The sequence below is a fragment of the Pseudorasbora parva genome, chromosome 8, assembly GCF_024679245.1.
Source record: "Pseudorasbora parva isolate DD20220531a chromosome 8, ASM2467924v1, whole genome shotgun sequence".
In the NCBI taxonomy this organism is placed as follows: Eukaryota; Metazoa; Chordata; class Actinopteri; order Cypriniformes; family Gobionidae; genus Pseudorasbora; species Pseudorasbora parva.
The window spans coordinates 36,541,198-36,555,634 of NC_090179.1; the positions used below are offsets into that span (position 1 = coordinate 36,541,198).

General features: G+C 36.9%; 2 protein-coding genes across 5 annotated transcripts; both read right to left on the minus strand.

Moving 5' to 3' along the window:
* Positions 1-1,035: 1,035 nt before the first annotated feature.
* srsf1a (serine and arginine rich splicing factor 1a) lies at positions 1,036-4,009 on the minus strand. Of its 2 annotated transcripts, none has more exons than XM_067451084.1 (5): positions 3,854-4,009; positions 3,523-3,739; positions 2,699-2,916; positions 2,452-2,624; positions 1,036-1,645 (listed from the first exon to the last, which is right to left on the minus strand). In XM_067451084.1, the coding sequence occupies exons 2-5, from the start codon at positions 3,726-3,728 to the stop codon at positions 1,451-1,453; spliced, it is 792 nt and encodes a 263-aa protein (XP_067307185.1). In that variant the 5' UTR covers positions 3,729-3,739; positions 3,854-4,009; the 3' UTR covers positions 1,036-1,450. The 2 variants fall into 2 exon arrangements, with proteins under 2 accessions (XP_067307185.1, XP_067307186.1); XM_067451085.1 differs by having other exon boundaries at positions 3,523-3,736; positions 3,854-3,970.
* Positions 4,010-5,038: 1,029 nt separating this feature from the next.
* aldoca (aldolase C, fructose-bisphosphate, a) lies at positions 5,039-11,979 on the minus strand. 3 transcript variants are annotated; one of them, XM_067451087.1, is made up of 9 exons: positions 11,842-11,978; positions 10,469-10,599; positions 10,166-10,377; positions 7,973-8,027; positions 7,026-7,186; positions 6,851-6,934; positions 6,376-6,550; positions 6,088-6,287; positions 5,039-5,715 (listed from the first exon to the last, which is right to left on the minus strand). In XM_067451087.1, exons 2-9 carry the CDS (start codon positions 10,578-10,580, stop codon positions 5,620-5,622), a joined length of 1,095 nt encoding a protein of 364 aa, XP_067307188.1. In that variant the 5' UTR covers positions 10,581-10,599; positions 11,842-11,978; the 3' UTR covers positions 5,039-5,619. The 3 variants fall into 3 exon arrangements, with proteins under 3 accessions (XP_067307188.1, XP_067307189.1, XP_067307190.1); XM_067451088.1 differs by having other exon boundaries at positions 10,469-10,589; positions 11,842-11,939; XM_067451089.1 differs by lacking the exon at positions 6,088-6,287 and having other exon boundaries at positions 11,842-11,979.
* Between the last annotated feature and the right edge of the window lie 2,458 nt (positions 11,980-14,437).

The window sequence follows — 14,437 nt, forward strand, 5'->3', positions numbered from 1 at the left end:
CAGTAACTAAGCATTCATTTTTTTGTCTTTATTTACTCCCTACAAACCGTCTATAGAATACAAAATATGGTTTACTTCGGTCAATGATTGTCTGGGCACCCATTTAGTTTGTACAGACAAATAAATGTTTAAACATTGCCCAATATCTTGCTTTCCACTAAAGTAATGACACTTAAATGAATTTAAGAAAACTACAATTTATAATAAACTATCTGCAAAATTATAACATTATACTCAACCATTCAGAACCAATAAAAAGTAAATAAATGCACCATACAGAGTTTTGTACCAATGAAACCTTTATTTAGGCAAAAAAACTTCACTAAAAGAAACCAAATGCTAGTGATGTTAAGCATCTACTGTCCACATTGGGACAGTGTAAATCTAAAAATGCCTGAGTATACCACCCATCCCAAATGTAATTTTCCCCCATTTACCATATACGGTTCCTGTCGACTCCATCCCCATAGATTGCTCCAGCATCTGCTCCTCCAATGTGTTAAATGTGAAGGGCCAAAACGTCTACATACTCCACTGAGGTATAAAGAAAATAAAGGGGGCAGGGAAGTACTTTTGAACTGTGGTCTTAAAATCCTATGATCCTGGGAGCAATTGATCCTGTTCCATGTATCCAGCATTCCCTATCCTATCTTCATTATGTACTGATCCCAGTGATCCGGCATCCACTGAGCCTCTCCTCCAATCCAAACCTTAAGATACCAGCAAAATCAAGAGAAAGGAGGTAAAGAGTTAGAATCAAATCCACTCAAACCTGCCTTCTTTGATGCATGCATACAGCATTAAGGCAAAGACAGACTATCAAAACTAACCTAACACTAAGACTGAGTCGAATAGGTCATGAAAGTTGGATCTTTGAACAAAAACCCAACTGGTACATTTTTACAATGCCATCTGACGTGAAAATTCTTTAATTAGTAGTTACCCAAATAATGCCCTGAGGGCCAAGAATAGTATTTTTCTAGACATATTGGAGGATTGTTCTACTGCTCAAATTCACCCTTTTACGCAACAAAGTATAGATTTAGTAATCCTTTATTACAAAGCATCAGTTCTGCGTCACGTCTAGAGGAAGACAGCATAAAAGAGTTGTTTTGGAACCCACTATCCCATAAACATACATGGCATTTACAAAAATATTGGGAGCCATCACATAACCCTTTGTTTGGTCTATGAAAAGACATCCACTTTGTATTCAAAAAAAGTGATGGGCAAAACAAAATGAAGTCAGTTAAAAACATACATTTAAAAAGAACCAATGGGTGAGAGTGTGTGGGGGTGGGGGTGGAGAGACAGAACATAGGACATTTAGAAGACCATAATTCTCACAAAACAAGAGGGGGTAAATTAAAACATGGGGCTTGTGATGTGTAAAAAACAAAACAAAAAAATGGTTTTGGCTCCACCAAAGAGGTGAGAAGAGTGGAGCGCTTTAGGACCGAGAGCGGGAACGGCTATGGCGAGGGGAGTACTGGGGAGACCCTCGGCTGCGGCGTGGGGAGTAGCTTCGGCTACGGTTGTTGCTGCGGCTGCGACTCCTGCTGCGACTGCGGCTCCTTGACCTTGATCTTCCATAGCTCGGACTGCGGGGACCGTCCACCTTCACGCGGATGTACGCAGTTTCTCCCTGGCAGAGAAAGAACTTTCCACTGAGCAAATGTAATGTATAATCATGTTAACATTGTCACTATACTTACCAGACTTCTTTGGTTGCCCTCAAAACACCAGTATTTCCATTTCCATTAACCAGTAAGCACTGACTACACAAGATGTCTAGTTTGACAAGGTTTACCGTTGGCATTCACAAGGAGAGGTCAACCGATAGTGGATTTTCCTGATAATAACTACATTCAGAAATCTGTCCGATAAAAGATTAATCGAACAATAGTTTTAAAAAATCAGTAATATGAAAAATGAATGAAAATTAGTACTGAACAGTTATGAAATTAATGAGAGCGTTGTAATAAATTTAAATAATACAGCTGTGCTTCAAGCATTTTTTTGGTTATAAATAAATAAAATAAATAAAGAGCAATTTCTTAAAGGTAGCTTAAATGGTAGGTACAAAATGTCCCCTGTATTTTACCTAGCCATTATGTTTTCACAACCACTTCAAAAAGTTTGGTAAAAATCAACGGTTTCTGCTGTGCTGGTGCTTTATCTTATGAAGCAATTGGAAGAGCGAACGCAAAATCCTAGGCAGCATTCACATTAACAAGGTTATTAACAACAATAATATATAGCTCAGCAACAATTTTCCCCCTTAATAACCACATATTAATTAGCAAAAACAATACATCAGACCATCCACTATTCACAAGTGTGGGTTCCCTTAAAACAGATCCACCTAGCATATCATTAGGGAACTGCTTACCTTAAGAATATTCCAATGCTAAGTATATCCAAATGTTTGGATTAAAATCTCAAACCTACCTCATGCGACCGGAATTTTGTGTTATCCAGTTTGCGAACGGCGTAGGTCATGTCTTCTTTGCGAACAAACTCCACCACACCAGTTCCATCTCGGAAAACGTCAGCGTAACATACATCACCTGCTTCACGCATGTGATCCTTTAGATCCTGCCAGCTACCACTCGGTGGAAGCCCTGGAATGAAATACAACGATCAATACAACTTCAAGTGGCTCTTAAATTAAATTAAAACTCTGACACCACCTTACCTGAAACAATTACTCTGTACTCTGAACGTCTGGATGGGGGACCATATCTACCCCTAGGAGCCCCACCACCTCCTCCTCCGCCGCCGCCGCCACCACCACCTCCACCACCGCCAAACCCTCCTCTCCCCATTCCTCTCCCGCTTCTCGGAAACTCAACCCGAAGACGATAGCCATCGTAGTCATAGCCATCCCGAGCATAAACAGCATCTTCCGCATCTCTAAAGGAAACAGAAAGAAAAACAATGGCATGAAGAGCCAGTTAGTGCGGCTAGGGGTCGCACTGAGAAACTATCAACATATCTACTTAACTAATCCTCAGCCACTAATCTGACCAGCTAGTTATGTCCCTTAATAGATAAAATTCAACCAAAACTGCTTCAAAATACAAAACAAAAACAGAAAGGTTGGTGACAAACACTTATTTGCAACTAATTTGAATCAAACTTAATTTGTCTAGTTAAAAAAAAATTCATAAGTTTTCCTAACAAAGAGCAAAATTATTATTTTTTATATCAAATGGATAATTTTGAGTTGCAACGCCTAACGTTACCCATTACGACGACAAGCATGAATAAATGAGCTCTGGAAACATGGTGAGCACGGCTAAGCTAATTAGCATGGTAGCACAGAAAACAAAAGTAAAATGGCTTTTAAACAAATAAACACACTTAAAATATATATAGAGAGAGACCGTTAAAAGCAGTTACACAAGTAACAGGTTTTTAAATTGCTTTAAGAAGTGAAATTAGTCAAAGTGAAATTGATAACGTTGAAACAAACAGATTAGCTTTTTGGCTAAAGGCTCAACGTTCAGTTTTGCACACCTGGGGTCCTCAAACTCGACAAAGGCGAATGGAGGTCCGCCACGTCGATTTTTCAAATCGATATCTCGAATGGCCCCGTACTTATAAAAGACATCTTCGACATCTTTAGTGCGGATATCAGGGGGCAGATTCCCCACATATATGCGGCAGTCGTTGCTCCCAGCAGGGCCGCGGATCACACCGCCACCAGACATCTCAGCAGACATAAACCTTCCTGCTAAACAGAGAAATTACACATTTCAAGTCGGTTAAATAACGAATGTTTTGATTAACTTCCGAAATATGTTAAATTAACCTAGTTTCCAGTCAAACACAAAACAAAGAGACTTACTATTGTTTGATGCGCCGCTCGCACGCGCACACCGAGAGCGTATTTCCTCTGGAGTCGCGCGGGTCGCTTCCTCTTCAGTAGGCGCGCTGTAGCCACCGCGGATTAATCTTGTGAAAAGGGCTGTTTGGCGGGTAGCTACATCCGCGAAGCGAAATAGTTCACATAGTAATGTTAAAATAATTTTTTAAAAAAACGTTTTATGTGGGTGGGTAATTGGTATGAATAAGGAACGAAGAGGTAATGTCAAGCTATTAACCTAATTACTTCGCACGGTTTATTCTTGTCCTGGGGTATCAAAGACAATGTGCTACTTTATTGTTTGCACCTGCAACTCTGGTAAACTGGGGGTACAGTACACAAGGACAAAGTTGAAAATAATAAAACACGTACTATGTGTATATATATATATATATATATATATATATATATATATATAAAACACGTACTATGTATATATATATATATATATATATATATATATATATATATATATATATATATATATATATATATATATATATATATATATATATATATATACATAGTACGTGTTTTATATATATATATATATATATATATATATATATATATAAAACACGTACATACACACACACATATATATATATATATATATATATATATATACATACATTCATACATACATACAGTATATACTGTAAATAATAAAACACATGCTATATTTTATAGTGTGTGTGTGTGTGTGTGTGTGTGTGTGTGTGTGTGTGTGTGTGTGTGTGTGTGTGTGTGTGTGTGTGTGTGTGTGTGTGTGTGTGTGTGTGTGTGTGTGTGTGTGTGTGTGTGTGTGTGTGTGTGTGTGTGTGTGTGTGTGTGTGTGTGTGTGTGTGTGTGTGTGTGTGTGTGTGTGTGTGTGTGTGTGTGTGTGTGTGTGTGTGTGTGTGTGTGTGTGTGTGTGTGTGTGTGTGTGTGTGTGTGTGTGTGTGTGTGTGTGTGTGTGTGTGTGTGTGTGTGTGTGTGTGTGTGTGTGTGTGTGTGTGTGTGTGTGTGTGTGTGTGTGTGTGTGTGTGTGTGTGTGTGTGTGTGTGTGTGTGTGTGTGTGTGTGTGTGTGTGTGTGTGTGTATGTGTGTGTGTGTGTGTGTGTGTGTGTGTTTTTATAAAACAAAGGAAGCATATCGTGTATTGAAAGATTACAAACCAAACACATCTTCTATTTTCACAACTTTATTGAGCTTGAGCATTATTATCATTGCAGCATTTTTAGTTTGTATTACAGTTGTCAAAATGTTTTTCACTTTTGTCAATAATGTATTTAAGCCAATCATCCTGAATTAGAGAGGCAAAATGATTAACAAACTTGTAATCCATGCTGTTATTCTTCACCAGAGCAAAGGCTTTATTAAAGCTTTAGATGATGAAAGGTTAGATTACAGAAGCTTATATCACAGATCCTTATAAATATCCTAAGAAACCCTTACATTTTGACAGTAAGTGATAAGGATCAATATTACTCAGTCAACTGTAACGTGTCCATTTAATCAGTTGCATTGTTTTCCTAAAGAACTGTCTCAGCAACAGAAGCACATTTTACAACGTTTTTAAGACAAGCAGAAGAAACCACACAATTTCACATCCTCAGAAAGTAAAATCACTTTCATGTGCTGTTTTACATCAATATCACAATAATGAGATAATAATAATTAATCTACATATGTTTAAGAGTTTTATATGGAAGAGGGAGTGAAATGTGCTAGCTTTCAACTAATGCTGGAATGTGGGAATCAGCATTTCAATATGCATAGCTGGAAAGGTAATGGGATAGACCAGTGGCTCCACTGCTGTCACCACAAACTGAGTACTTCCCTTGGGATGCCAGACTGTTGATCTGAGGAAAAAAGACAAATAGAGAAGCGGTTAGAAAGAAAAAATATCTATCTTATCTATCTATCTATCTATCTATCTATCTATCTATCTATCTATCTATCTATCTATCTATCTATCTATCTATCTATCTATCTATCTATCTATCTATCTATCTATCTATCTATCTATCTATCTATCTATCTATCTATCTATCTATCTATCTATCTATCTATCTATCTATCTATCTGTCTGTCTGTCTGTCTGTCTGTCTGTCTGTCTGTCTGTCTGTCTGTCTGTCTGTCTGTCTGTCTGTCTGTCTGTCTGTCTGTCTGTCTGTCTGTCTGTCTGTCTGTCTGTCTGTCTGTCTGTCTGTCTGTCGATTTGGTTGGCATGCCTCTGCTCGTTTGATGAATTCCTCCGTTGCGGCGGTCTCATTATCTCTCTGTCCACGCCAGGTCTTCAGAGCTGAGGCCTGCAGTGCTCGGCCGAATGAGAAGGTAAGAGCCCAGGGCTTTACCAGTGGGCAGTTATTGATGGCATTTAGGTTAATGGAGGCCTCTTCCTCACTTTGACCACCTGAGAGAAAGGTCACCCCTGAAAGTGCAGGAAGTCTGTAATTACCCAATGTCCAGACTCGTCAGTCATTTTGAAACCAGGTTCACATTTTTTAATATATCCTCACCTGTGACAGCAGGTGGGACAGTACGGCGCAGAGCAGTGACTGTTGCCATGGCAACCTCCTCTGCACTGTATTTGGTTGGACAGCTGTGTCCAGGGGTCACCATGTTGGGCTTGAGTAGTGTGCCTTCCAGATACACATAATGATCAAACATGGCTTTGTAGACCGCTGCAAGCACCTGAATCAGTGACAGTCAATTTAAATCATATGATAATTCAAGCAATTTTGAATGAGTGTCAAGCATAGGGAGAGATGAAAAAGATTTAAAAAAAAATAATAATAATAATCACCCTCATGTTGTTCCAAAACTTTGACACATTTATTTAAACTTATTTCTATATAATTATTTTGTACATATGTCATTTCGACTTCAGGTTTGGAATGGCATGAATGTGAGTACTAGTTATTGATAACCGAATTTTAATTTTAAGTGAACTATCCCTTTAAGAAGTAAAGTTGAGTAAGAATAGTAACGAACCCTCTCTGTGACAAACTGGCAGCGCTTCAAATCATGGTCTCCATCAGGTAGGATCTCAGGTTCCACTATGGGTACAATCCCATGCTGGAAGAACAGTTGGGAACATTAAGAAATGACCTTTAACATATTTCTATTGTTTTTTATAACTCTCAATTTAGCCTCATTGACATTTTACCTGCTGACAAATACTAGCATATCGAGCAAGGACTTTTGCATTTTCTGTAATGCACAGGTTGGACGGGGTGGTATCACTGATTTTCATTACACAGCGCCACTTTGCAAAGTCAGCTCCATCCTTTTTATACTGAGCGCAGCGTTCTGAGAGCCCATCCAGACCTGTTGAGACAGTAGCGCTCCATTTTTTTAAAGTTCTGCCTCAAAATGGCCCTAACTGTGTCCAGTACATTACATCAAAAAATCAGGTAAAAGCAGTACAACTTTAACAATAATACTTCTCACACATTACATCCAAACAAAGATAACATTGTATACTACATTTTTTTATGTATAATAATGATTTTTTTAATGTATAATATGTATAATTATGTATAATTTTATATTTTATGTACAATAATATATATATATATATATATATATATATATATATATATATATATATATATATATATATATATATATATATATATATATATATATATATATATATATATATATATATATATATATATATATATATATATAGGTATTTATGTATTTATTTAATATATATTTGTGTGCTTTCCTGAAGCTCAAAGAGTAGAGTGTGATGCTAACAAAATCCACATGCATGGACTGATAAAAATATATGTCTTCACTTCAGCGTATACTGTATTTTTTCCCCAAAAAAACAAACATATAAATGTAAAAATACCCTCATAGGGTAACTAAGAAATGTATTTATTTTGGGTCTGTGCACCTACTCAAATTAACACAATAGTCACACAATTTCAAGAAATTAAAAAAAAAAAAGTGTTGCGGGTCAAAATTACATAATATTTACAAATTACTGAAACAAAAACCATTGAACTAATGTGAAATTAGTCTATCACATAAACGTATCAACAGTGAAATGAATTGAATGAGTAGATATTCAGATCCAGAGAATGGACGTTTTTGATTTACCTTGTGTAGTGGTCTCTCCATTAGTCCCTGGCAAGGGAACTACACCTTTGTCAACCTGTGAAGAAAGGGAATTTTCTTTGTTTTCCTTTTTCTTTTTCTTTTTTCTTTTTTTACAAATGAAATATTTAATTCAACTCATTGGTTTAGAGACACGACAACTTGTCACTGGCACACTACCCTTAAAGAAATAGTTCACCCAAAAATAAAAATGATAATGATATCATTATGATAAACCCATAATTTTTAGCCAATCTAATCTAATATCCTAGCTCTTCCCAGCTTTGTAATTGCATTGAATAGTGGCTGAGTATTTAAGTATTAACTCCAAAAAGTGCACCCATCCATCATTAAAGTAATCCATATGATTCCAGTGGGTTAATAAATGCCACGATGGGTTTTTGTAAGAAAAATCTCCATATTTAAAGTTTTACAATATAAAATAATCCCTGGCTTCTGGCAGCAGTTCTTCGATTTTCGAGTTTCAAGTTTTAAAGAGAAATGCTGGAGGATTTCAATATAAGAGAAGTGGCGCTTGAGTTTTTATAGGTCAGGGTCAGAGGTCATCCTTCCAACGGAACTCGATTCTCATGAACGCGCCCTTGCTGGAAGCCAGTGATTATAGTCTAAAAAGGTAAAAATATCGATATTTTTCATACAAAAAAACATTGCTGCGGTTCAAAAGGCCTTTATTACTGGAGTCGCATGGATTACTTTAATGATGGATGGATGCACTTTTTGGAGCTTTAAAAACTATTCAATTCCATTACAATGCTGAAGAGCCAGGGTATTATTTGATATTACTATGATTGTGTTCAATTGAAAGAAGAAAGTCTAGGACTAGAGGGTGAGTAAATTATGGGATCATTTTCATTTTTGGGTGAACTATTCCTTTAAAGGGACAACATTATCTATTCTATAAGGTTGAAAATTCAAATAGTAATTCCTATAAGGTTTACAATATGAATCTTTTAGAGCAAAGCAAGGTACGAAGTGGCCCTCATGTGCGACTGGATGGACAAACAGTTACCTCTGTCCAGACATTGGCAGTATTTCAATTAAATGTATTTTAAATACGCATTTAATTACTTTAGTGTACTTTGTAATTTGTATTGTGCAGGTTTGGAAAAAATAAAATGTAGTTTGTAACAAAATATTTTGAGGGAATGTATTTCAAATACTTAAATACTTAAGAAAAATCACCATATGCTTATCACCATAGTAAATGATTTTGCCATATTTTCGCACTGATGTTGGCAATAGCAATGTCCTGGTTAGAAGCACGAAAATCACGTGACACCCTTAACAGCTCTGGACCGGGCTCCCTCCAAGAAGTAAACGAGTTTTGAACACAGAAGAGGGACTCCCAGAGTCGATTTGAAAAAACGCTGTTTGCCAGCTTCTTTATTTTCAAGTAGCATGCAACTCTGCCCTGTCATTATGTTATGCCACGCCCACCGACTCTATACACGATGTGATTGGCCCGACCAGAGTTTGGTTTGTACAGCTCAGACGTGTATTGAGAGTTGCTAAAACACTCACACTAGGACACTCGCGGCAGATTAGATTTGCTGCCGCTATGGCGCTATTGTGCCTTATGAGATCGCCGTAAGCTCGTAGCTCCTCTGAAATCTCCATACTAAGCAAGCATTCACAATATAAAATCCATCTGCAGTTTTTACACGTTTTTAAACTTATGACATATAAGAAATATTGATATTCCATCGGATAATGTATAAAATAATCATCAATCCTATTGTTTTTCAATAATTGCGCATACAGCACAATTCTACTATGGAAAAGGCATACGCGGTTGGCAGCTTTGAGTCTCGTGTAAAATGTGTACCATGAATGCAAGATTATTGTGGGAGTATTTTTGTATTTTCAAAATACTAATTACTTTTATTTAATTTTTTTAAATATTTTTTTTTACATAAATATTTTGTATTTTATTTTGTTACATTTCATGAGCCAGTATTTGTAGTTTATAACAAAATAGTTTTTGATGTATTTGTGCCCACCTCTGCCCCTGTCTCAAATACATCCCATTTTTTTCTAAAGAGAAATGGAATTTATGGGTTGAATGGGATTGGGAAATGTTGCAAGCCAGATTCAAACTCCAGTGCCTGCATGAGCACCAAGGCTCAACATTTCAAAGCAAACGCCAGTGAACCTTCAACAGGTGAGACTTCATACCTTGATCCCGATAGTGATGCCCTTGTCCTTTATCATCTTGACGAATGGGATGCCATCATCAGAGTTCTGGTAGAGTGTTTCGTGGAAGAAGATCACTCCACCGATGCAGTTATCGATGCGGTCATCAGCGGTGAAGAGCACCTGACGGTAAAGGCGGCGGTTCTCCTCGTTGTTCTCCACCCCTATCTGGTTCAAACGCTTCCCCATGCTGCCTGTTAGAACATGCACAAAACCAAAGTGTGTTCTTGTGCTTTTCTTTGACACAGCAATTTCTGTCAAATAACTGGAGTAAGCCACACTAACCTATGGACTCGTCTGCAGCTAAGATGCCTTTCCCTGGAGACACTATACGCAAAGCTATCTCATGGAGCTCCTTCTTTTGCTCAGTGGTGAGGGGAGGAAACTGATGGGTCATTCTAAACGCCTGACACAACCTGAGGATACAGTAAGAGGACAAAATGAACACAACAAAACAAAAATTTCACGATAACTGCCTTCCTGCTGAAGTCATCTAGGATTCATAGGGTTCACATTCACTGTAAGAAAAAAGTCTGTAGGAAATGCACTCTAAAAAATGCTGGGTTAAAAACAACCCAAGTTGGGTTGGAAATGGACAAACCCAGAAATTGAGTTGTTTGAACCCTAGTAAATGGACCCATTCAAACAACCCAATTTCTTGGTTTGTCCATTTTCAACCCAACTTGGGTTGTTTTTAACCCAGCATTTTTTAGAGTGTGTTAAAATTACAGACATTTCCTTCAAACTTAAAAGACAACACAAAGCAATGCATAATTCAAAATACATCTAAAAATGTAAAAAAGCCATAGAAGGATCATTTTTGATCCCTTGTAGAAACCTTTAGTGAAACGTTCTTAAAATAAAAAATTTCTATTAGTGTGAAGATTATTTAAAAAATCTAAAGAAGCCCTTTTCTTCTATTTTGTGGAATAGAAAAGTTCCATAGATGTTAAAGGTTCTTCATGGAAACATACAGTATAGGCAAAAAAATTAAATTTAAACACCAGTAAAAAATCAACAGCGGAAACATATGGCTCTAATTTTACAGACTTACTTAGAGGAAAACCTGGAGATATCAGGGAATTGTAAAAATTGGGTTCTAATCTTGGGCTCAATTTATTTTCCAGTGTATGCCCAAATGTACAACATTGAAATTGGTCTCTGTGATTTCATTCTCTAGAAAAGATTGATTTATAACCCTCATGAGTTTCACTTTTTAAACAAAACAGCTCCTAAACCTTAAATCCATAAAAAATAAAAATTGTCACCTAAAGGCACGGCAGCTTTTGCATTGATTGTTATTCAGAAATGTAAAGCATTTACTTTCACAAAAGCTTAACTGATATCAGCAACTCTGAAGCACACTGTTTACAAGCCTCATACATAAGCTATTCTCTTTATGAATGACTAAGTTGCCAAATTACTTCAAAATATTATTTTTAAGTGTAACTTTGTTAACATCTAATTGAAAGCCTTTATTATAATTAACACGTCTGAAAAATCTGGAAACTGATCATGATTCTCAGCATTTGGAAACATTTTCTAAATGCTAACTCACTTGTGAAGACAAGTTTCTCCACTTCAAATTCCACAAATGAATAGTAATCCAGAATGGTCGAGGCAGTAAATTCAACAGATGGAACGACAGAGATACTCACCAAGTCAGAGCAGACCGAAAGACTCAGAGCAGAGGGGCTTTTTCCTACAGACGAGATGAGACGTGACTGATTCTTTAACAGTGGCACTGTCCCAATTCTTTATGAAGGTGATATCCCAGAGGATGCTGACACTATAAGGCGGAGCTTAACGTCATGCCCTCATTAAGTTATTGGGGGTGGTGTTAAAGGCCACCAAAGGTTGCCCACCTGATCCCATTTCTCTAGCAGCATGTATTCTCATTATTTTACACTTCTGGATTTTTTAAAAACATTTTTTAAACGGCGCAAAAGTTGCTAGGGTAGTGTGGGTTGTTGCCATGGTGTTGCTAAGCTGTTCTGGGAGGATATACTCAAACAAAGCCCAGATAAGGTTTGGATCCTTTCTTCAGAGCAAGTCTATATGTGTTTTGTTTGCCCATTTTATCATCAGCAAGGGGAAAATTGAGTCTGATCACTCCTGTAAGCCCCGTTTTTTGAGGTATTATTGTAATTTTGTAACCTGTTGGCAGCAGGGACTTCCAGGCAACATATTTCAATTTGAAGAGGGTCAAATTGCCGTCGATAATATAATTAGATTATATATTCCTCAGGCCAATCCTCAAATCTCTAGTCAGATGAGATTCCCATCATACCCTTAGGAAAATGTTGGCAGTCACAGAGCGGCTGAGATTCAAGTATATGTGATAAAAAATGAGGTGGGGTCACGGCATAATTTCAAGTTCTATACAGGTGAGTAGAATTTTTAGATGACTTCGTGATCTAGTTTTTCAAGGACAAAACAATGGAGTCAAAGTTTGGAGAGTCAGTTTACCAATGCATTGATCTGTTGTGAAATGATGTGATCAATGCTTTCGGATCTGAAAGTGCCTTTTATTCAGGTCACATGTAACATGCTTAGAAAAAGGCAGTCTTTATCAGGACCACAACGTTCAATCCATTCAAAAGTAGTAAGATAACGTAGATAAAAATGGCAGGTTTAGAGGGATACCCAATGCCCCACTATACATAAAGGACCGAACACATTTGAAGTAGACTCTCAGGAGAACTGTTAAGAGTTACGGATATTTTAAGCCAGCTCTACTGGGGCTGTGGTTTTTTTCCTGATACCTAATTAAAAACATTAATAATGATGCTTTATCTGGTGTTCAATTTTCAGCCCTATTAAGGCTGCTCCCATTTGGGTTTGTCATTGCGCTCACAAATAGGTCACACCAAAGTCTCAAAGTTGGAGAAATGTCTCCAGGTATCATTCACCGATATATCTTTTACAATTCTATCTTTCGAATTGTAATGACACGGAGTTCTACTTTCATTCTCCTTATCAGTTGATGAACGAAGTCTATTTTGGGGACACGTTCAGAGTGATCTTTACAGTACTACTGAAAACTCATTTATATAATCAAAGCCAACTGTTAGTTAACCAAGATTTATTTTTACCATAGTAATTGCACTAAATTGATACTACATAGTATTGCAATTCACTGTATTATATTTGTATATTGTATTGGACCATTGTACATCGTTCTGCTATTCTACTTGAATTTTTGTACATTTCACATGTGTATTGCATAGGTTGTTTCATTGTACATGCCTATACAGTATGTCATTTTACTATGGTGCAGCTACTACACGTCTTAACCTGTACCTCAGTGTCTGTAGGTTTATAATTCGTTTTGTTCCCAAAAGCTAACTTGTCCCTCGATGAGTTTTAGTTTATTATATCCAATAGGCAAGCACAATACAAACGAGAGTGAACGTTAGTTCAACAACAATGAATGGGAATGGTCTCTATTTGTTTCACTCTGCTCGTGCAATAGGCCTAGTGTTAATTTTTCAGTGCTTCTTTCTGGAGATTACACTGATACAGATTGTTGATACAAGTAGATGGCAGGTTACTGTGTTTTTGAGTCTCATTAAGTCATTCCCAAACCAATTCAAACAAAACATAGATTCATTGGGCATGAAGCGGCACTGTGAACATAAAGGCTAAATGTGTTACGGCGGAGTCATCACCGGCGGCCATCTTGTCACAGGCAAACTTTCTGTTGGGCTCTGTGGAACCTGATGTAAGGTGATTGATCTGTACGAACATAAATACTCTTATCTCGCTGAAATCTTGACGGATTTACAAATGGTTTGGTTTCTTGCAAACATTATTAACATGGCTACAAATCTGGATGCTTTAACACATCGAAATTGCAGCTTTTCGGTTTATGACACCAAACTATCGGGAGAGCGATTTGAAAGCTATAAGCTATATAATTTCTCTTGTTGGTGGTCAGTGTGTGTAATTGACCAACGTTTTCCACTTTTTATGTCATTTTTTAGCCAGGAAATTACTATTGTAGTAGTTAAATATTTGCTTAGTTTTCACCAAAACTCATTAAATGTAGCTCATTAAAAAGTTATGCTGCATTACTGAATGATTCAGTGTTTGAATGAATCGGTTGAATGAATAACTCGCTCATTAAGACTCACCTGCTGCCACCTACTGGTGGTTTAGTTTCATGTTTAAATTTTCTAAAATGTCTTATTTTTCCCAAAAATCAAATTTCATAACATTATTTAATGAAGTTGTAATATTTCAATGCCACAG